The sequence below is a fragment of the Symphalangus syndactylus genome, chromosome 2, assembly GCF_028878055.3.
Source record: "Symphalangus syndactylus isolate Jambi chromosome 2, NHGRI_mSymSyn1-v2.1_pri, whole genome shotgun sequence".
NCBI classification, from domain to species: Eukaryota; Metazoa; Chordata; class Mammalia; order Primates; family Hylobatidae; genus Symphalangus; species Symphalangus syndactylus.
In genome coordinates this window covers 137,086,565-137,109,803 of record NC_072424.2, presented here as the reverse complement: position 1 = coordinate 137,109,803, position 23,239 = coordinate 137,086,565, and the positions used below count along the sequence as shown (strand labels likewise).

The 23,239-nt window shown below is 44.4% G+C and overlaps 1 protein-coding gene across 1 annotated transcript in view; it reads right to left on the bottom strand.

The window, feature by feature from the left end:
- FNDC1 (fibronectin type III domain containing 1) overlaps positions 1-23,239 on the bottom strand; it is a 101,939-nt gene that overhangs the window by 43,001 nt on the left and 35,699 nt on the right. The window contains exons 5-9 of the mRNA XM_055268595.2: positions 13,326-13,532; positions 6,406-6,504; positions 4,470-4,587; positions 2,378-2,565; positions 1,526-1,633 (exon numbers count right to left, since the gene is read on the bottom strand). Coding sequence (XP_055124570.2) covers positions 1,526-1,633; positions 2,378-2,565; positions 4,470-4,587; positions 6,406-6,504; positions 13,326-13,532 — 720 coding nt within the window. The remainder of the gene's footprint in view (positions 1-1,525; positions 1,634-2,377; positions 2,566-4,469; positions 4,588-6,405; positions 6,505-13,325; positions 13,533-23,239) is intronic.

Below are 23,239 nucleotides of genomic sequence, written 5' to 3'. Positions count from 1 at the left end.
AAAGTCACTAGAGGTGCAATAATTACCTTTTCATTTTTTAACTAACAAAAAGTAGTTAGCAAAAAAAGTCTTTATTCAATTTTCAGAGGTTTTCTCAGCAGCATAATACTTAATACAGAGGGAGTTAAAGTTCAAATTGTGGTAAAAAGAATGATTTAAAGCAAGCTTGTTCAACCCGTGGCCCACAGGCTGCAAGCAGCCCAGGACAGCTTTGAATGCAGCCCAACGCAGATTCATAAACTTTCTTAAAATATTACGAGATTTATGCATGGACCTTTTTTTTAAAGCTCATCAGCTGTGGTTAGTGTTAGTGTATTTTATGCATGGCCCAAGACAATTCTTCTTCCAGTGTGGCCCAGAGAAGCCAAAAGATTGGGCACCCCTGATTTAAAGGGACCAAATTAATATTTTTCTCTTGTTGTGGATTTATTCCAATGGCCAAAAAAAAAAAGAGAAAGAAGAATAGTACAATCTATTCTTAAAAAAAAAAAACGAAAAGTGAAAAAGCATTAAGTATAGAAAATACACAGTTCCACATCGACCTTCCTTAACTTCTATTATTCCAAGAAAAGACATCCTACATGTCAGCAAACATAACTTTTGGACAAATATAAAAGAGAATTATTCAATTTTTTCAATTAAGAAATTCTCAAAGGAGACTAGTAGTAATTTTCTGGATTTCTTTAAGCTTACACAAACATTTTATAGTCTCGGGACATATTAGACTTAAAGTTGCCCCTCAAATCTAATAACAATAAAAATTATTTATTTCTTGAACAAAACCTCCATTCCTTCCTACCTTTAGAGTACATTTGCATAGGCAGTGCCAGGAAAAACTTCAGTATGTCTCTTTAAAATGTCTCCAAACAGATTCTGAAAGGTTCTTAAATGCTCTTACATTAAAAATAAAAGATTTTTGTGTTTATTTAGTATTCTCAACAGACTATTTTAAAATTTAACTTGTTGTGAATGTTTTACTCTATTTTTGTTCTTTAAAATATCTAGTTTTTTTGCTATTTTGGTGTTATGTTTTCCTTGACATCAGTAAATACATAAACAAATGGTGACAAATAGGGAATAAATCCATTTTCCAGCAATTATTACTTGAGTTTTTCAAACCCATTAAATGTATTTATGGTCCCATGAAAAATGCTGATCGCTCTGCAGGATTCCTGCTGACACCTGCTTTCGTGATCTTCCTAGCACAATGAAAAGACCCATAGCATGGAAGCCAGGATGATGTTCAGATGTGAAAAGGTTATGTTGTCACACCCATGAAATGAAAAACATCCTTCCCAACAGCAACAGCAAAAAGCATTCACAGGAGGATGAAAAGAACAGTCACTTTCATGACTGCTTGGATCTTGGGCAAGGAAAATATTGCATGAAATATCCTCGTCCCTTGGGTGAGCACCTCTTAGACATATGTTGCTTCCCTATTTCTTTTTCAGTCAGCAAAGCCATAAGCAGAGGCCATGTTCATCAGAATCAATGCATCTTACAGTTTAGGGAGTGAGATTCCTACCTTTCACTTTCCCCTCAGTCTCTGGTAGCGCATCCCAAGATGCAGCGACAACTGTAGGTTTGCCATTGACTGGCCAGACGTTCAAGTTTTCAGGAGCTGTGGTAGGGGCTACAAAATGACAAGGAAAGAAACATTTTTAAATGCCTTAGTGGACATTCTAGATGCAAATATCACGTGGTCTCTAGGTACACATTTTTTTAATTGAAGAGCTACTGTGTTAATTTTTATTATACCTGAGAAAATTCCACACTGGTTCTTTGTGTAATATAGTGATTTATGTCACTATAACCAGTTCATTTAGTGAGTTTAGACATATCTAGGGAAATGGTCTTAGTAATTCAGAATTTCTTTCATTGCCAAATATTGACATATACAAAGAAGATTAAGATCCAGTTCTAACTTCTTCTTAATAAAACTTTGAAACACATAGTTTAGGAGAAAAGAATGGTAGCCTTGGATACAGACCAAAATTTTTCCCAGAATCAAATGCAACCTCAGCCTCAGGAAAGCAGAGGCTCTCCTACATGCAAGGGCCATCCATCACCCGGGGCATTCATGCATACAATGGTGACTGATGCATGCTACATACTGGGATTTAATGTGCTCCACTGTCAGAACAACATGAACAACATGCTAGTGGAAAAGGCCAACAAACGGTAAAACATGGACCCAAAAAACAGTTTCTTAACTTCTCTGCATGCATGCATAGAAACTACCAAAATTTAGGGTTAACGTGACTTTCAAAAATGCCCATGCTGGCCTTTGTCACTATTGGCATCTTACATTGTCTTTAAATCTTATTTTGGGTGTAATTCCCAAATTGAAAATTCAAAGGCCATTTCAAATACAGACCAGATTCTGGTGTTCTTTGGAAGACTGACGTACTCCATTTGCCATCTCTTTCACCCTGTGAAATACGGACTGCAAATTCGTACACGGTGTCTGGAATCAGGTTCTCAATCAGCACACGCCTGTTAGCGATCTGCTTATAATCCCACCTGGCCAATTCCCCCTTCTCTCGATAACGCACAGTGTACTGTCTATAAGAAAACACAACACAATGATCTACCCAAATTCTCTGCAACTCAACACTAGATGTCTTGCTGTTTTTCCTTCCTCATAAGTGATGACTTTGGGAGGTAAGTAAGAAAATCAAAGAGGAGAAAAATCTAAACTTTTGACTACGTTATTGGCTCAAAGTTCCAAGCAAAGTTGTCTATAGTAGGAGAAAAAAACAGAGCTTAGTGTCTTTTCAAGACCAAAAAATCTTACTGTCCAAAAGAGCAAGCAGAGATTACAAAGGGAAGGGAGAGAAGGGAGACAGCTTTTATGAGGCAACTACTTTATCAGGGATATGTGTTTGTGTGTGTGAGTGAGTGTGTGTGTGTGTGTGTCTGTCTGTCTGTCTGTATTTGTGTCTACTCAAGGCACCAGTAGGGACCTGGCCCAAGGTTATCTCAGCTCTCCAGAAAAGAAAGACAAAAAAGACTCACTGCATCCCAAATCAGGCATGTTTTCCATAGGTTCAAGAGGAACAGGAATATGTGGTTTTGAGTAGATTTACTACTGTGAAAAGGAGCGAAAATGTGAAACAAACAGAGCAGGACAGAGGCGCCTATAAAAGGAACTGTGGTGCGTGGTTATCGGGGGAGAAATACAGTATGACCAAATATGGACAGTTCAGCAACCCCTGACAGCAGACACCCTCAACACTCTAAGAGCTGCAAACGCCATTTATTAGATTCCCTTTCAAAGAAATTGGCTTTGTGGCCTCTTTGCAGTAGAAAGCATTTGATACGTTAAAAATGTGCTATTTGTTATACTGAATATGTCAAGAGAAGATTTCAGTTGAAGACACAGCACACCAATTAACACAACAGTTCTGCTAAGAAAACTCAAGCCTTCTCTGGTTTCAGCAAGATGTTGGAAATCAAAGTCCAATGGTAAAAGGAACACTTCATGTTGAAGAAGACCATATGGCTAGGGAGAGAATCGCTACGAATCTTCTGAGGTCTTTCAAAAAAAAGCAGCTATCTTTTTTACTAGCAGACAGTGAAGGAAACTATATATCTAATATGAATAATCATTTATATATGTATATATATATAGAATGTCATCATATCCCATTCGTTTTAAACTATATTCCCCTTTCCTGGTTGCAGAGAGGTTGAGAAATTAATATATAATAACCAGGCCACCACATCTGTGGCTTTCTCTTGGTTACTTAATGTATTCAGTCATAGAACTAAAATTTTCATGGCTATACTAATCTACCACTAACTAGAAATGATATTCACTAGTGGACTTTTAACATAAAAATATTTTAACCTTATGATTGGTTTGCCTTTTATTGCTGTTGCAAATGAATATAAAAGGCAGAATAGCATAACATCATGGTTTAAGAGAAGATAAGGTGCATTTTGTTATGTATAAATGAGCCAGACATGAAGCAAGCCAGTGTTCAGCTGAGTCTAACGAGGAACTACTAAGTGTAAGGCATCAGACATTGGCCACCACTCTACATAAAGTCCATCCTACAGTGACGCTTCCTGGATCACAGGAGGAACGGTGAGACTCTTCCCAAAGTTGAGCCTGTGCATGAACAGAACATCAACGAGAGAAAGCAAAACACAAACAGAGGCAAAGAAAGAAATAGAATCTAGGAAATTTCCAGACACAAGATAAATCACTGAGCAAGTGAGATGTGAGTTCCTGCTGTGTGCACTACACACGAGGCCCTGCTAACATCTGATTTGTGGGAAACGTGTTAGCACACTTGGGATTAACTAGATTGTTTTATAGAATATTTACCATTCAACTATTCAGCTACAAAAGAGACCAGCATTCATGGAAGCCAGAAAATAAAATCATTAAATACATGTCTTTTCAGGGCCAGAAAAACCCCATCTCTCATATATAAAAACAAACAAATAAGCAAAAGTACCTTGATGCAACAACTTTCTTCTGTTTCTCCAGAACAGGATCCACCCAGGACACAAGCACAGACTGAGATGACATAACCCGGACGCTGATGTCGTCAGGTACATCCAATTCTTCCTCCTCTGAAATGACAATGAGACCCAGAGAAAGGCTTTCTCTCACAGCAGGTCCTGCTCTGAGCTCCTCAGTCCTTGACAGGCTATTATTCACCCTGCATAAGTTTTAGATTGCTAGTGTGTAATGTAGACAAAATGAAATTGATAGAAAGGTAAACAATTATTTGATTGGTCAGTGTAGAAAAACAAAAATCTCCGTCTTGCATTTCTTAACACAGGCTAAGAAATGAGCATTTCGGCCAGGCGCGGTGGCTCACGCCTGTAATCCCAGCACTTTGGGAGGCCAAGGCGGGCGGATCACGAGGTCAGGAGATCAAGACCATCTTGGCTAACACAGTGAAACCCCGTCTCTACTAAAAAATACAAAAAATTAGCCGGGCGTGGTGGCTGGCGCCTGTAGTCCCAGCTACTCGGGAGGCTGAGGCAGGAGAATGGCGTGAATCCGGGAGGCGGAGCTTGCAGTGAGCCGAGATCGTGTCACTGCACTCTAGCCTGGGCAACAGAGGGAAAACTCCGTCTCAAAAAAAAAAAAAAAAAAAAAAATGAGTATTTCACTTTAAAAGCTGCCCAATCGACATATAAAACAGTACAGAGGGGATGTTTTGCCTGGGTGAAAGATGGTCCAAGTAACTCAGTGCTTTCTCAATATACACTGTAAGTTTCTGGAAAATAATAACATTTTCATGGGAAGCAAAAGTTTAGGAGAAGGAAAGCTCAACTCCCATTTCCTTGATGATCATGGCAAGAAATGAAAATTCTGGTTCAAACAACTGCAAGATTTACATTGGGTTTGATGTCCTCACATTTTAGAAGGTGTGAGTCCAAGACAGGTTAAAACATGTTCAGATATGAACTAGAAGTCAGTTTGCCAATTTCTTACAGAGATTTATCTTTGTTATCAATAGAACATATCACAGTCACAAAGCTTATAGTCAGTTCAAAAGACTCACAAGATGTCTTCATATTACTCTGTAATCTGTTGGGTTTTTTGTTTGTTTTAGTTTTTTGTCTCATTTTTTCTTTTCACTTTTCAGGGACCATGTTTCAAACGGATGTGGATTTTACCACCAGCAGGGGAAGGTGAAAATATTTAGCCTGCTAGAAAAGTGATATAGGGACTTATCCTATGGCAGCAATTCATCAATAATAAGAGTGAAACATTGTATTTGTGGAACTTCATACAATGTAAAACAGTGTAATTTTCATTTTCTGTTGTGAACTCATGAAAATAATTATGTTGTAGATTGCCTCTTTAAATTAAGATATATGGTCCAGAAAAGGTACCTGTCATTTGTTAATGTATCAGGAATATAGAAAATGCCTGTGAAGGGACATGGAAAATGTAACCATGTGGACAATGATCAGGCTCTCAGCAAACCACTATGATACTTTTTCTGAGGATTCTCAATGCCATTTTAATGCAAATATAGCTGAAATAACATGTGTGTACTTATCTTGCATGCACCACCTCTCGCCTGCTCTTCCTTCACTCTCATGTCATTCAGTGCATCACCCAGGGCAATTTAGGCTTGGGTCACGCTGCACCTTTCCTGGAATGAACGCTTGGCTGCTCCTATTGCAGCAAATCGACTGCACAGTGAAGTGGCTCAAAATAAACAGTGAAATGTATTCCATCACAAGAGCACTCTAACCTTTGCATATAAAAGCAGCACGCTTACACCCAAAATGTGACCACGTTTGCCCTGTTATTTCTTTTAGCCTCAATAAAATTCATGTAATTCATCATTCAGCCAGCATCATTTGGAAACAACATAGCATTCATACCAGACTATGGTTTGACCAAATGCATCCTTAGAAACATACCTGAAATCTTTCGCTTTGTTAGGGCAGCCCTGTAGACTGGTTGGCTCCGGCCCTGAGAGTTCATGGACTGCAGGGAGACCACATACACGGATTCCGAGGCTGTGGACCAGGGAGTGAGGGATGAGATTCTGGCTTCCATTTCTCAGGAACACACATCCCCTGGGGCTGGAGGGGGGGTTCTGCATTCCTCTTCCCCTTCCCTTTTTTCCATTTCCTCTTTCTGGAGGCATTCCCACTTCTTTTTTTTTTTTTTTTTTTTTTATTATACTTTAGGGTTTTAGGGTACATGTGCACAATGTGCAGGTTTGTTACATATGTGTCCATGTGCCATGTTGATTTCCTGCACCCATTAACTCCTCATTTAGCATTAGGTGTATCTCCTAATGCTGTCCCTCCCCCCTCCCCCCACCCCACAACATTCCCACTTCTTGAGGACCATGAAGGGTGAGCCCAAGAACTGCAGGAATTAAACTCAAAAAGAACACTATTATGTTAGAAAATAGGGAACTGATTTTTACCAGTAATTCCTGAAAAATAGGTTTCTACCTCATCAGCATCAAAAAGAGATAAACAAAAACAAAATCATCAAAAAGAGATAAATGCTTTAAAAAAGAAAAGAATAACACATTTACCCACATAATTCCACCAATTTCTTTCTACTTCCAAAATTGAGAAGAGGGGGTTACTCTGTTTTTAATCTGTCACCAGAAAGAAAGAAGAAAAGAAAAGAATAGCCAATGTGCAACATGAGTAGCCCAGGTCTTTCTTTCCCTGTGGAATGCTGTGCCCTTCAAAACTAAAATCCTCAAAACAGAGTCTCTGAAGATTTGCTAACAGCAAATGGAAGACTTTAAATGTACCCCTTATTTCTGGATGGGTCTTTCAGTCAGTTCTTGCCCGCACCCTCTGAGGGTCCCACTAGCATGCAACTTAGCCTGAACTTGAAATTTGAACAGTTGGTCCTTGAACAACACAGGTTTGAACTGTGCAGATCCATGTTATACGTGGATTCTTTTCAACCAGATGCAGATAGGATTGTATTCCAGAGATGCCAAACCCGGGCACAGGGAGGGCCAGCCTTTACTGTATGTGGATTCTGCAGGGTCTTGAGTCTGCATGGATTTGGGTATACTCAGGGAATGCTGGAACCAATCCAGTGTATACCAGGGGCCATTATATTTGGAGAAAAAAATGCAATGATGGAACAAAAGTTGTCCTCTCGATTACTATGGAATCATAAAGTCTGAGACCCAGGTAAAACCTTTTTTATTTTTTATTTGACCTTCTTATCTTACAAATAAGAACATAAAGCCCTAACAATTGAGTGACTTGCCCAGGGTCACACTTAATAACTTACAATCTATCCTGAATCCACAATTGCTAATGCCTCACTCCAGACTCTCTGACCAAGGCTCCTGTTGTAGCTTTAATCATTTCAAGAATAAAAATGAGGTAATCTGGCCTATTTCTAGTGCCCATAGTTATAATATCAGGTAGGACCTAAGTAAGTTAACAGAAGTGACACTAAGATCCTAAGGGGAGCTGAGAGCACACACTCTCCTTCAGGCACTGAACATGTTCAGATGGCAGCAGAAAATCACTCTTTTGTCTTTACAAGCATGTTGTGCTAAACATGAAAGAAGACTTGTGTTTAAAATTCTCACACAGAGGGACTGTTTATGGAGAGTGAGCTGCTGTAGAAGAATCAGAGGTTTCAAGGGAAGAGGATAATATTTGACAGCCTGCTCTCTACAGAGAGAAAGCAGGTGATACTTTAGCCATAAATGAGTAAATTATTTATACGGAGGCACTCGGCACTCACCCCTTATTCTATCAGAAGATTTTAAAATGTGTGTTTTATAAAAGGGAGGGAATAGTTTGTAACACTTGAATGCACAGAACATCAAACTAAGCTTCTATTTGGAGGAGTCACTTCAGATCTGTTCATTACTCGGTGCTATTGATGACAGAATCTCGTCAAAAGTAAACAAACAAACAAACAAAAATGGCCATTCAACCTCACAGTCCAGGGACGCATGTAAGTAACTAAACGTGGTGTCCCATCATTTCTCAAGAACCACCAAGAAATGAATAATTTCCGACAACTGAAATTTCTATATGCCTTCAATGTATTTCTTAAAGTTCTGAGATTTTTTTTTAATGCCCAGATTTCTTGATTTGCTGCACTCTTGAAACTAAACTTGGCCCAAGGTTATCATTAAGAAAAAGTTTTATTCTGCAGTAAACACAATGACAGCTCTTCCCTGTGCTAAGCTTCTCACAAGCACTTCTTCATTGAGTCTTAACAAAGCCCCGCGCAGAAGCTACTGCTGTTGTCTTCACTTCACAGACAAGGAAACAGGCCCACCCAGATCTGAGGGCACCAAAGCCTGGCTCTCAATAACTGCAGATGAAGAGGGGTGGGCACAGAGCTGACCAGGCCATGGCCACCCAGCAAGCTGTCTCTTCCTCATAGAGATATGATGAACATGCAATGGTGTCAAGATGACCTCTTTCTGTGCCCCTGATTACTGGATAAAGAGGGGAAATGGCCGGGTGAGGTGGCTCATGCCTGCAATCCCCAGCATTTTAGGAGGCCAAGGTGGGTTGATCATTTGAGGTCAGGAGTTCGAGGCCAGCCTGGCCAACATGGTGAAATCCCACCTTTACTAAAAATACAGAAATTAGCTGGGCATGGTGGGAGGTGCCTGTAGTCCTAACTACTTGGAAGAGTGAGGCAGGAGAATCACTTAAACCCGGGAGGGGGAGGTTGCAGTGAGCTGAGATTACGCCACTGCACTCCAGCCTGGGTGACAGAGCAAGACCCTGTCACAAAAAAAAAAAAAAGAGGGGAAACTGAAATTTCCAAAATGGCCCCCACATCATCAGCCCAGCGACCCCAGGAACCCCCAGTCAGTGCCACCACATTTGCCCACTTCCCGACCTCAAGTTTGTAATGGACGCGGCACAAATGCCCTCCCCCACTCCCACAGCTCCTTGGTGACTTGTAGAAGGAAGTCCCTTGCTCCCTCTCAGCTCCCCATCCTGCAGCCTCCTCTCCCCTGACAGTTCCACAGCCCCTCCAGCTGCAAGTCTTTGCCCAAATACCACCTTCTCTGCGGGGCCTCCTTTGACAGTCAGTTCAACACTGGTGCCTCCCTGGGATCGCGTCTGATGCATGAGATGCCCAGTAAGATGTGTTTAGTGACAGAGAGTGACTCGGAGAATGGCACTCCGCTGCAGGAAATAAGGCCCACCCCTCAAGGTTCCTTAGCACGTGACCACTCTCTGTAGTACCAAGGGTTCTGTGGCCTCTCTGGTATAAACGGCTTGAAAAATCCCATGCAGGATAAGTGGGTAGACAGGCTTCCCAAGACACAGCAGCTCCATTCCAACACCGCGAGGAGAATCCACTTCAGCCCCATCCTGCACCTGCTTTTCCCCATGATGGGGCAAGCTTCCAGGAGCCCTCCTCCTCACGGTGACCTCTTACATCATTCACGGTAGCAAGTCTAGTGCTTTTTATGTGTGAAAATTTAAGAGCTAACTCATTTTACCAGAAGCCCAAGAGGCTGTCCTGTCCACCCAGGTGGGGAGTGGAGCCCACCCCGATCTCAGGTCCAATATTGGCTCACGTTCAGGCAGCAAAAAACATCCTTCCACTATGTTCCGGTGAGCCAGCAGTTCACTACTGAAGAAATAAAAACAACGACAACAACAGATCCAGCCAGTTGAAACACTTGTCGATGCTAAGTGACACTTCAGTGTGTGCGGTTCCCGAAAGGCTCAGAACAAAGCAAGCTGTCCCTTGAAACAAAGCTCCCCTGCAGCAGCGGAGATGCAAAAACAGGGACTCTATTCTCCTGCTGACATGCCGGGCAGAATTTGGCCCGCATCACCAAAGTACAGCCAGCTTACTTGTGTAGGGGTGGCTCAGGAAGGAATGACTGAAGGGTATACAAATTACTCTGTGGCGTCAGGGGGTTGAGTCTCTGATTCGAGGTCTTGCTGCTAATGCTAAAGTCATGCTTGGCAAAGCACATCACGCTAGAGTTTCTCCTTTTGCTTCCTGCATTCCCTTGACATTTCACGTGCTGCTGCAGCAGAGGGGTGGCTGGTCTCCTTTTTGCTTGAATAGGTCTGGAGTCCGTACACTGGGCTGGCTTTGACGCTGCGCCTGGCTCTCTCGGCTGCCTATGCCACCATGTGGAGACCATGTAAACACACAAAATGCCATGCGGCCAGCCCGTACCTGGAACACCCACCAGGCAGCAGAGCTCCTCCAAGACAGTCTTCAGCAGGTGGCTGAACAGCGACAAACAGAACAGGGACGTCCTAGGCTGTATCAGGGAAGGGATCTGATGTGACCATCCACACAATGTCTCCACCAGATCAAATCCAAACTGCTGATATGCGGGGTAGAATTTGGCCCGCGTCACACAAAGTAGAGTCAGCTTACCTGGACCCAGGGGGCTGGCCTCGGAGGTCCTGAAGAGCACAGAGCTGCTTATCCAGGCTCCGAAATGCATGGCTGTGCCTTCCTCAGAGTTAGGAGCTCTCAGAGGGCCTAGGAGTGTGGGCTCGCAGGGCTTCCGTCCAAGCAAGTGCTCTGTTTCCGCCCCCGCCTTGGCTGTTTCCTGAGCCCCTGTTTCTCTCTGTGCAGGCCGGCATCTCTCCTCCTAGGCAACTCTCCCCTCTCCTCCTTTACCACGCCCTTGTCTGGTCTCATCCATCTCAGTCTCACTGCCCATCCCCCTCCTTGTCTGAAGGCTTTTACCTTTTAAGACTAAGTAGGTGCCACGCAATGGGTGCCAGGCTGCCTTCTCAGCAGCGCATCCCCACATAGCACACGCACCTTCCCCACCGCTCCCACCTCCAGCCTTCACACCACGGGGCAGGAAGCTGAGACGCTGCCTACAGGCAAGGGAAGAGACCAGGTAAGGGAAGAGGCCCCTCCAGGTAAGGGAAGAGGCCCCTCCAGGTAAGAGAAAAGGCCCCTCCAGGTAAGGGAAGAGGCCCCTCCAGGTAAGAGAAGAGGCCCCTCCAGGTAAGGGAAGAGGCCCCTCCAGGTAAGGGAAGAGGCCCCTCCAGGTAAGAGAAGAGGCCCCTCCAGGTAAGAGAAGAGGCCCCTCCAGGTAAGGGAAGAGGCCCCTCCAGGTAAGAGAAGAGAGCCTGGGTCTTACTGGAGTCTTCCAGAAAACCCAATAAATCACATCGTTTTCCTTGCTTGAATACTGAGCTGATTAGGAAATGCCAGAACAGTCATTTGTGGGGGCTGAAAGCCTTCTGACAGTAAGTAAGAATCAAGCTGGAGAACATGGGGCAAGTGTACTTTACACGGAACCCAGAATTAGGCTCTCTGCTCAAGCAGCCCTGGGCCCTGCGTGTGCTCTCTGTGGCCCGGCTTCCCCACGAGGGGCAGAGATGAAAGGGCCCAGCCATGCTTACCCCATGCTCCTTCCAACTCACCAATGAGAGAAGCAGGGAGCAGGGTGAGACGGCTCTTGGCACTATCTCCACAAGCAGGAAGCATCAGGCCCGAGGGATAAGTCGACAAGTCATGCCCCTCAGAGCGCCAAGCCTATCTCCGCTATCCAGGCTTATGGATCAATAAGGCCTGCAAGGATCAGGACTCCCTCCAGGCCAGAATGAGCACATAATCTCTTCCAGTCACAGCAAAGGTTCACATCAGCATTCCCTGGCCAGTGCTTCGTTTGCCCAATAAGGGGCTGGACAAAAGGGAGGATGGCCTGTGTGATGGTTAATACTGAGCGTCAACTTGATTGGATTAAAGGATACAAAGTATTGGCCTGGTGCAGTGGCTCACACCTGTAATCCCAGCACTTTGGGAGGCTGAGGTGGGTGGATCATATGAATTCAGGAGTTCAAGACCAGCCTGGCCAACATGGTGAAACCCCGTGTCTACTAAAAATACAAAAATCAGCTGGGTGTGGTGGCACGTGCCTGTAATCCCAGCTATTCGGGAGGCTGAGGCAGGAGAATCGCCTGAACCCAGGAGGCGGAGGTTGCCATGGGCCAAGATTGCGCCACTGCACTCCAGCCTGGGAGACAAAGCAAGACTTCCTCTCAAAAAAAAAAAAAAGATACAATGTATTGATCCTGGGTATGTCTGTGAGGGTGTTGCCAAAGGAGATTAACATTTAAGTCAGTGGACTGGGAAAGGCAGACCCATCCTCAATCTGGGTGGGAACAATCTAATCAACTGCCAGCGTGGCTAGAATATAAACAGGCAGAAAAATGTGAAAAGAGAGACTGGCCTAGCATCCCAGCCTACATCCTTCTCCTGTGCTGGATGCTTCCTGCCCTCAAACATCAGACCCCAAGTTCTTCAGTTTTGGAACCTGGACTGACTCTCCTTACTCCTCAGCCTGCAGATGGCCTGTTGTGGGACCTTGTGATTGTGTGAGTTAATACTTAATAAACTCCCCTTTATATATGTGTGTGTATTCCATTAGTTCTGTCCCTCTAGAGAACCCTAATAAAGCCTGACTTGCAGTTTCACTTGGCTACCATGTCTCATCTTAATGGGACCCAAGGCCCAGTGTCCTGGGATTCTAAGACAAAGCTTCAAAGAACAAAATGACAAAAACAGCCAAGATGACAAGATTAGTCCTACTCTCAAGTCCAGGAAGATGGCCTGACTCAAGGAGTCTGTGCTGTCGGATCAGGAAGCAACTGACAGGCACTAGGAAGGCAGCCTGGGGCTGCCACTAACAAAAGGTTAAAATGATGGCATCCAGGATGGAGGTGGAAGAAACAGTAGAGATTGAAATCATTGTAACACCTGGCAAGTGGACATTACAACTAAAATATAATGCTGTGTCATGAATGAGCTTCTGAATATTGAAAGGATCTCAAAGACCATGGAAACACTGAATACCAATGAATATGAAACTCACCTAGCTTTTTAATTTCGTGTGTCCGTTCATCTCTTGTCAGTGGAACGTAATTCATCTTCCGGCCACTCTCCCCGTAGCCCAGGAGAAAACCCCGTGATCTGCGTGGACTCTTGGCTCCAGACAGGCGTGGTGCCTTCCACGCAACAGACAGCCTGTCATCTGAGGACCGGACACGCACACGCAAGGGCTTGTTGGGCACTTCCTTTTCTTAAAGAGGGCAGGACACAAGAGTGGTTAGACAGTAGACCACTTAGAGTTTGCCATCACGCACATGAGGTCTCCAGACCCTGAGCCTCAACAATTAGCTGCTGAGCTTCAAACATGCATTTCTTGGTAACTAATTCTAGTAAGGACATTTTTCCCCTAAGGGTATCAATACTCTATCCACATATTCCTCCCCACGTTTCATACCAAAAGGTCTCAAGAAATTAAAATAAAACATTCCATGTTGTGAGACTGCCCGCCAGAAATCTTGGATGTTTTACAGTGTCCCTTTTTATCTATTTCCTTTTATCCCCTTTAGGCCAAAACTGTATATTCTCTGGCAAGAGCTAAAGGTCAGTATAAAAATATAGCAGAGAGACATTATGTGCTATTTATAACTCTCCTCCAGAAAGCTTTTTCACTGTAATGTTGAAAAGACAGGCTTTCCTTGCCTTTACAATGAATCACTAACTGATTTCTATTTTGGGTCCTAATTTTTCTTCCATGTCTAAGCCTTGCTCCTCCAGACAAAGCCTGGCCATGCTGCACCATCGTTGATATCCTCTGTGTCTGTAGTTTTTTTTACTTGCTACATTAATCAATTTTGAGAAATCTCTTGCTAAGCCAGTTAATCTCAAGAAATGCCCTCACTGTAAATTTCCCAAAGCGGTGTATTCTGGTGGTCAATACTTAGTGTTTAAAATTTTGCTTGTATATCAAATAAGAGCTGATATGTTTGGAAACAAGGGTTATGGATCATGTGACTACCACCTTGCCCTCTTTTAGAATATGCCACTAACCACATTGCAATCCCTCATTTGGGGATCCAGTTAGGCTAAGGAGCACCTCTTTAATTGTGTAAGGCAGTTAGTTCCCAATCATTCTTCCTCCATATATACATTAACCCCATCACCAATTCTGACTAATTTTATTAGACTGGAAAATTCCCAGCTAGGCTAACATTTCAACACTAAGACATAAAAACAAAATCTAATATCACGATTTAGCATGTGCTTCAAGAACACATAAATCAATAGCCTTTGGAGATGCTGAAATGGCAGACACCTGGTTCCAATGTCCTGAATCTAACCAAAAGGAATATCCACTTGTAGATTAGCTAGAGCTACCCAACCAGTCACCGGGCACCCCATTCCTATAGGCCACTAAGAGAACACCATGGCATGTTGAACAAATACTTTCCCCAATAATCAAAGTAGTAATTGTTTTAAAGTTTTTTTTGTTTGTTTTTAGTCCAAAAGTATAGTCCAGTAAAATGAGCAGATCTACTGAGAACACACACACGGGTCTTATGTGAGTCAGCTGAAACATAAATCACTGAGCAGAGACAGCATCCTTTGCCCTGAGCTCTGCTCCAGTCCTGAGACCTTCCTAGCCATGTGTCTGGGGATGGAAACTGATACTGCGGGTCACAGTGTCCCTGCTGGGCCTTGGGAAGGATGGCAGGTCTCTGTTCCAGGACAAACCAATTCTGACTCGGCAATCCCTGACACTCAACAGTAATAAGCTGCAATAAAAATTTTTTAAAAGGTCTTTGAAATTTCCTGAAGGGCGGGGTCCCTGAGGAGTCAGGAGTGAAGATCCAAGGACAAGGAGCCTGGTCACAGATGGTACAAGCTCGTTGCCTGCAGTGTCTGCCGGTAGCTCTGTCCTGCACCATGCCAGGTTCACTAAACATGAGCCACACACCCCAACAGCAGGGACAACAGCTTCCTGCTCACTGCACACGCTTCCCGCTTCCAGGCTCTGGCCTTGGTGTCCATCCTGGAATGAGACCAGGCCCACTGAACAGCTTTGGGGACAGGGCTGAGGCTGGCTCTTGCAATCCCCCTATTTTATGGAATGTTTCGCTCTGCAGCAAGCTCTCACATAGTTCATCTAGCTTTCCTTAGAACAGCTCCAACGTAAGTAGGATAGATTCATCACCCCCATGAGAAAACTGTGGCTCACAGAGGGAAGTGGTAGCTGACAGACGGTCACATAGCTGTTTGGGGCCAGGCAGGGACCTGAGTTCAGCCATTCTGATTCCCAGTTTCATCCCCTTTCCATGATGCCCCTTTCATTTAAGCACCCCCTTACCCCATGGGCCATCCCACCAACCTCCCAACCTCTTCTAATGAATGTGAAACAAGGGTTTTGAGCCAACAGGCTCACTTCAGAGTATAAACACATGACTGCCTTGCCCAGTAGGCATTACATATGACAAAAAGTATTCTCAGCAGGTAGCAAACAGACAAGAGAAGGACTGTCACCAAAGACCACCCAGGAAGAACTGTTCCCTAGACAACATGGAGCTCGCTGTCTCGGTAATTACCAGAGTGAAGTGAGAATGTCCTCCCTCTAAACACAGTTGTCTCTCTTTCAAATCTTTGGGTTTAGAAAAACCAACCCCATTTTTTTCAAGTATTTTGAAAATTTCCTTTCTTTAATACTCTGGGTTATATATACCATCAAACATCTTTTACAGATCATCTGGTAATCCTCTTTTAAACTGATGTGCATATTAAGAAAACTAGCCATATGGTTCAAATTCATTTGCAATTAAACTATTTAAGTGTTTTCTCTGGGCTGTATGTGATAGCCTCACCAAAGCCTTCTGAAATTCTCTAATAAATCTTTATAAGTCTTTTATCTTGAAAACAGGAAGTCACAACTGCCAAGGGTAATGGAGCTCGCATCCACCAGCGCTGAATGTACTTCAAACTTGGCTGGACACATTCCCTCAGCTGCTCTTGGTACAACGTAATCAGGTGAATTGCACTCAGAACTGGCTGATAACAGAAGACCTGCGGCAACTAATTATACGTCACCCACTTGGCAGGTCACCCGGGTGAAACAATTACCATCCAGATTGCAGTAGACCTCAGAAACCAGACAGGATTCAAGTATTTCTCCTGATTTGTGCCACCAGCTTTGCAAATTGGCAAATATTCTGAAGTTGTACAGAATCAAAATCTCTTCTTTTTACAAAGAAAAAAATCTAAAATTCAATATGAAGTTTTACCCATTCTATGCTAGTTAAACTTGGTAGCTTCTGAATGGGGCTTGAAGTCATAGACTCTGAAGTCAAAGTCTGAATCGAATCTATTACAGGCTATGTGGCTTAGACTTCTCTCTGAACTTCAGTTTCTTTTGTAAAACAGTGCACAGCATATGGACTTTGTAATATAATAACCATGTAAAGCATTCGGTGCCATACCTGACATATGCTGGATCAAGCACACTAGTTGTGTTTGTGGCCCTGACAAAAATGAAATCCCTCACTTATTAGATTCACTACCTGAGTGGGTAGCCCACTTCAGAATGGGAGCCGTGAATGTATCACAGAGCTTACCACCATGCCTTGCATACAGGGGCACTAAAAAAAAAAGTGTTTCAAAGAACCAAATGTGAGCAAAAGAGAAGGCTTATTGCCAAGGACCCTTTACATTGAAAATCTTTTCAAAATGAGGTTGCCTATAGCCAGATGAAGAGCGTTATTCATCTTCATCAACATCTAGCAATTATCAGTGACTCGAAATCCCTCTCTTCATTGGTGTAAAAGAATGCATGACCACAGCTGTCTGGTGGCCACTTTCTGTTGGCCCAGGTCTTGCCTGGCAGGACGTGCTCGCTTCCCAGCAGAATGTGAGGGTTCACTCCAACTACAGCCTTGAAGAGCCTCAATTTGTCTGGTTTGTCCCACTGACCAATCTGACACCCCACTGCGCTGACCCCAACTTCACAAAGATGGTCCTGATCTCTATCCCTGTGACCTGAAAGAGCAGGCCTGATGCTCACGGGCCTTCAAATACCCACCTCACCCCAGGCAGCTGACCCACCATCCCCAGCACCAGCCTTCAGTACAACTGTGGACACCAATCTGCACACGGGGGTTGGGGGTCAGGGGGTGTCCAGCCATTTAGGCCAGAGTCATGGTGCTCAAAGTTCAGTGTGCACCAGAAGCACCTGGCCAGGTGAAAACACATCTGGCCTCCCACCTCCATCAGGACCAGGACTTCTGCACACTCCTGATGAAGAAGCTTGATAACGAAGAGGTGAGAAGCCTGAGAGGAAGAAGAAAGAGGGAGCAGAGAAAGGGGAGGGAATGTGTGTCTGGGAGCAGTGAAGGTCAGCTGCTGATAGCTGGATGGGGGCAGGACATCAGCTTTGTTGGCCACACTCTGCATCTGAACTCCCTGACCCCAGCTCATGCCCAGGCCTGGTGCTGCCTGACATCTCCAAAGTTGGTGAGCTCCAGCAAACGCCTCCCCAGCCTGCATCCACCACAGGTTCGTTCTTCCTGTGCAAGTTCTGACCCATAACCCTCCTGAAACACCTTCAAATTGATTTACAGTACTCTTCTGCATACCCAATATTTGCGATACTTACTGTAAAGTCCCTCCTTAATGCCATATTTTCTCTCCCATAAGCAGCCTCAATACTTATAACTATGTACTGGTTTTCTGTGATATTTGGTTAGGCCCAGCTAGTTAACAATGAGGAGAAAGGGCACTTGGCAGCCATCCTTGAAGTCACCCAATCACAGCCCATCTGCCAACCAAAGAAGTGAGGCTCAGAAAGGCTAAGGGAACATCTCAAAACCAAGACAGCAGGAAGCCGAAGCCAGAATTGGCACCCCATCTGTCAGATCGGTAGCCCTAGCTCTCTCCCTAGCAGCTCTTTTTGAGAAGCTCATGGTGGTTGCAGAGTTGGTGTCACCAGTAGCCATGTGTGGCACGAGCATCACGCCTTCTCCAGGGATAGGTCCTCTTGGTGCCTCCCAAATCCCACTGGTAAAGGATGTGGTGGGCAGCACCAGGACGCCCTGGCAAGACATGCATGTGCCCCACTTACAGAGAAGCTGGCACAGTTCCCAAGGACCTGACTGCTCTTCAGGGGGCGTCAGCGCCATCTGTCCCATCAAGATCTGCTCATTGCACTATTCCTCTTAAATGTGTAAGTGTCTAGTGCTCTGGGAAAGACGCCTGATGAAGAGTCAAGCATCTGGCCAGCACACTAAGGACAGCAACACCCTGCTTCCTCCAGAGACGCCAGAGGAGCACCCCTCGGCCAACCCCTGCAGTCAGTAAACTCTTGCTGCATTTTCAGGGGTTGGAAGAAGAGAAGAGGTCTTAAAAAGCAGGGGGAAAAAGGATGAAAAAGAGAAATAAAAAGAAAGAGAAAGGACCTTGATTTCCCCTGAGCTAATCAATGCCAATTATTAATGTCATGGATCGTGGAAGCCCAAAGAGCCTTTATAAAGCATTTACACTAACTTTCAAAACAAACCAGACAACATCACCACTTTCAGTTCGAGATTTCTGCTGCCCACAGCAAGCATCCAATATTTCAGAGACTGTGGCTTCCTGCCTTCCAGGATCCTGCCTGACATCCTGGGTGTCATCAAATCAGGAAGCCCCAGGAAATGCCACTTGATATGGAGTCAAGAAAGGGATGTTGCTGTCAGATGCTGGTGCAAGGCTGCCGGCATCTATGCCCCCAACCGGGGTACCCTAAATCCATCAGGACCATCTCAGGTGCAAAGTAAACTCTTTAAGCCATCCTAGGGCCACTCCATTTCAAAGAGTTTGTGTTGTTTGTTTCACAGAAGAACTGCTGAATCACTCTGTCTCTTAACTAAGCTTTCTTCCAACTTCTCACCAAAGTCTATCTAACAGCAGAGAGAATGAACCCCTCCCCAGAAGCCTGGAGCATGGAAATTCATTCCTAATCTTCATTTTTATCTCAAAATTGCATTTACATTTTGTAGACTACTCCATAATATTTTGGTGCTTGTTTAAAAATTAAAAGTAGGCTGGGCATGGTGGCTCACGGCTGTAATCTCAGCACGTTGGGAGGCCAAGGCGGGCAGATCTCCTGAGGTCGGGAGTTCGGGACCAGCCTGACCAACATGGAGAAACCCTGTCTCTACTAAAAATACAAAATTAGCTGGGCGTGGTGGCGGGCACCTGTAATCCCAGCTACTCAGGAGGCTGAGGCAGGAGAATTGCTTGATGCCAGGAGGCAGAAGTTGCGGTGAGCCAAGATGGCATCACTGCACTCCAGCCTGGGTGAGAAGAGTGAGACTCTGTCTCAAAAAAAAAAAAAATTAAAAATAACATTTGAATGCCTGTCCATCAGGAAAATTCTCCCTGTTGGACATGGCCCATTGACCTTATGCCTTCATGGAATCTTGGTTGTGTCACGTTTTCCCAAGTTCTGGGGACCCCAGTTTGAGAAGCCCTGAGAATCACTGGTATGGCAGTGGCTTCAGGATGTCACCCAAAATGTCAGTCAATAGCTGACTTTGGTATTGACCCTTGTGGAGTGCTATGAATTCAATAAAACCTACTTTGTGCCATTAGTTTCATGGTACAGGTCTGAGGCTGTGCTGGGCTGCAGAATGGCAAGTGGCCCTGAGACAGTGGTCATCCCCTGCATTAGTGACAATGAAGAGCACTACACAGGATGGCCATGAAGCCCTTCCCACGACCACAAGAATTAAGAGGTTCTACAGTTGCTTGTGTGGATATGGCTCTCAATCTGTATAGATCATAAGCCTTTTGAGGGGAATCTTTCCCTTATCCTACCACTGCATAGGCAAGGCTAGAATCTCTGTGACCCATTTGTGGCCGTAGCTTATCTCTAGACCCAGAAGACCAATACCAGTTGCTCTCTTCAGCCATCTCATGATTCTGATGTAGACATCGCTGTGCCATCTGCAACAGCAGCTTGGGGTCAGCCCTACCCTGAGCCCAGCCCACTCACTCCCCATCCCCAGCCCAATCCCCACCAACACAGTGTGGAAGGATCAGGCAGCTTCTCTCGGGGACTGGATATGAAAGTTTCCTCCATTATTGGCGTGAGTGTATAGAGTCATTAGAAGCATCTACTCTAGATCCATCTCGTGGTGCTTTAGTTCTCAGCCATTCCCCTACAGGATTCATGAGGGCCACAGAAAGCAAAGAAAGCAATAATCTTTTTCCAATCTTAATGGCTGAATCCCCACAGTATAACACAGAGATGGCCTCATAGCCTCTAAGCGAAGAGAAGGAGTGTTAAATATTCTAAGGAAAATTTAACACCAGAGGTCAGTTCAAAAAGTTTTGATTTGTCGGGGGTTGTTTGTTTTAGTTTACAGTTCTTCTGATATGTGTTTCCTTTGGGAATAGAATGGTAAGTAATGCAGTTGTTTTCTGGCAATCAAAGACCTTGTTTTGTTGAACGGCTATTGGTTACTTCAACTTTTAACTCTTCTCCAACACACACACACATTGGCTTCACTTGCAAATGAAAGATCCAGTTACAATATATGAGTAGGTTGATAATTTTAAAAAGAAAGTGCTTCCCTTCAGGATTAATATCTGAATTTGCAAGGATCCCACAAAAGCTGCTTCCCCTCTCAGAGGTATCACAGACCCACACCTGTCCTCTTTTTCTCGCAGACATCTGGAGAAAAGCACAGATATCAATCAGAAAGCAGCAGCTGAACCCCAAGATGCTGGCCTCATCAGAAGTATTAGGTTTTATTAAACTACCGTAGGTTCTTCCAGGACTTGAAGGCAAGCGCTTCATGCAAGGCCGCATAGGCAGGGACCACCCATCTCCCACCTTCCCAGAGCCCCTGCCCCTCACACTCGGAACAGCTGCTCATCAGCCTCTGAAATAAGCACACGTCCTGGTGTCCTAAGAAAGGGCGTCACCCCCACTGCTTGCATCCCCACATGAAATGCCTGTGATTTCAGCTCAAAGTTAGGAGAAGGCTGTGCCCAGTCAATCTCTTTTCTGGCCAGCTAGCTCCTTCCTGCCTCCCTTCCATGGCATTTCTGTTGGGTTGGGTGGGGGGACGGTGCCAGCAGGGACTACTGAGTCCTTTGCTTCTCCCCAGGGACATCTGACTAAATGGAGTCAAACAGCTTCTCACACAAACCTCTGTCTCCCACATTTTTATTACCTAAAGAATGGGCTCTACAATTAGCAAAGTCTAGCTATATTTTAACATGAGAGGCAGCTTTGAAATGAGCACTCAGATAAAGAGATCCAAGCCCTTAGGATGGAAGGGCTCATTCTGGGGTAGTACTTCCTTGGGAGGGAGTAGTGGGCAGGCCACCCCACAGCCCATGGATCTGGCTGTGCAAACACCTCATCTTCATAGACCAGCCAGCCCAAAGAATTCCAGTTTACAGATGCACACATCTTTTATTTTTGCCCAGGCCCTCAAAGTAGCAAAAGGCAAGAAATAGAATCTCTGATTAATGGTAGCACTAATCTGAGTTCAACAAACTGGCTTGCCCAGAAGCCCCTGAATCAACGTTGAACTAGACAGAAGTGACCCCAATCTTCTCACAGGCACCTCTGCAACATCCAAGCTCCAGCTATTGTCAACACTCTTGTCAATGCCCACTCCTCTACCAAGCACAGGTATGGGGCAGAAGCAACCGCCAAATGCATTTCCACTGAACAAATGTCTCCTGAGCACCCACTGTGCAATTGCCCCAGGCTCTGGAGATAAGAAGATGAGTAAATCAAAGCACCCTGCCCTTGAGGAGCTCACCTTCCAGGCCATGGACTTTTGCCCTGTGAAGTGCACGCTAAATAGAACTAATAATTGCATGAGAAAGCTACTGGGAAAGTAATGCCACAGACAGTATTAATTCCCCATTGGCCAAAGGCTTTGATTGAAATTGTACTTGGAAAGAAGGCAGTCTTTGATTCATAATTAATTCCTTGATTTTGAATTGGGGTACATGTTAAGCACGAGTCTGGTGCACAGCAGCTCCACTGCCTGGCTGCAGAAATATCTGGTGGAGCCCTTGCTTTGCCTATTGGTTTACTGTGCCGGCACCTTTTGCACCAAGTGCCAATGACACATGTCAGTTTAAATAAGTTGATATCACCAGTTCCACTGGTTCATTCGGCAGAATTCCGCCATTGCAAACAGAGGGGAGGACACCCAACAAGCGGGCCCTGGGAGAGGTGCTTTCCAGTGTTGTCACTGGGGATGAGTCTTTCTTCTGTGTACCTTTGGTGTGTTTAAGTACATTCTCAAAATGCGGAAATTACAATTTAGCATTTCTTCCTTCACTAATATGACTTTTGAATGCACTGACCTGAAACATTCAAAGTAGGGTAAAGAAATAGGAAAACAGCCATTTGTTCAGTATAACAAATGGTTTTCTGCTGCTCACAAAGCTTAGCATCATTCATTAAAAGTGGAATCAGTCCACTCAGCCTCATAGATTCATGACATTTCAAAACTAAAAGGAAACTTGGAACCTTAGAAAGAACTTTGGTGCCTAAGAAAGTTCTTAGAAAGGAACTAGAAGCCTCTTGTTGAATCCCATCATTTCATAGCTGAGAAATCTGGTGCTTGGAAGACAGGGGTTGCTGATGGCTGAGGGCTAGTCAGGGCCTGAACCTGGAGCCGGAGACAGGTGTTCAGAGGTGAACAGTGTCGAGATCATGGTTTGGTGGATTAATTATGCTCTTGAATTAGCAGATTGGAGAGAGAGCCATCTCAAGACACTAGGTTTAGAGTTTTCAACTTCCACATCAGTCATATTTAAATAAACCGGCAAGATCATATGCCTGAAAATTGGTGCTCATTTTGATGAAATACTGACGGAAAAGGCCAAAATACAAGTCTGGGGTATAATATATATCCCACCAATCTGTAGCTATGCCCATGAAAAGAGTGCTGGATAAGAAAT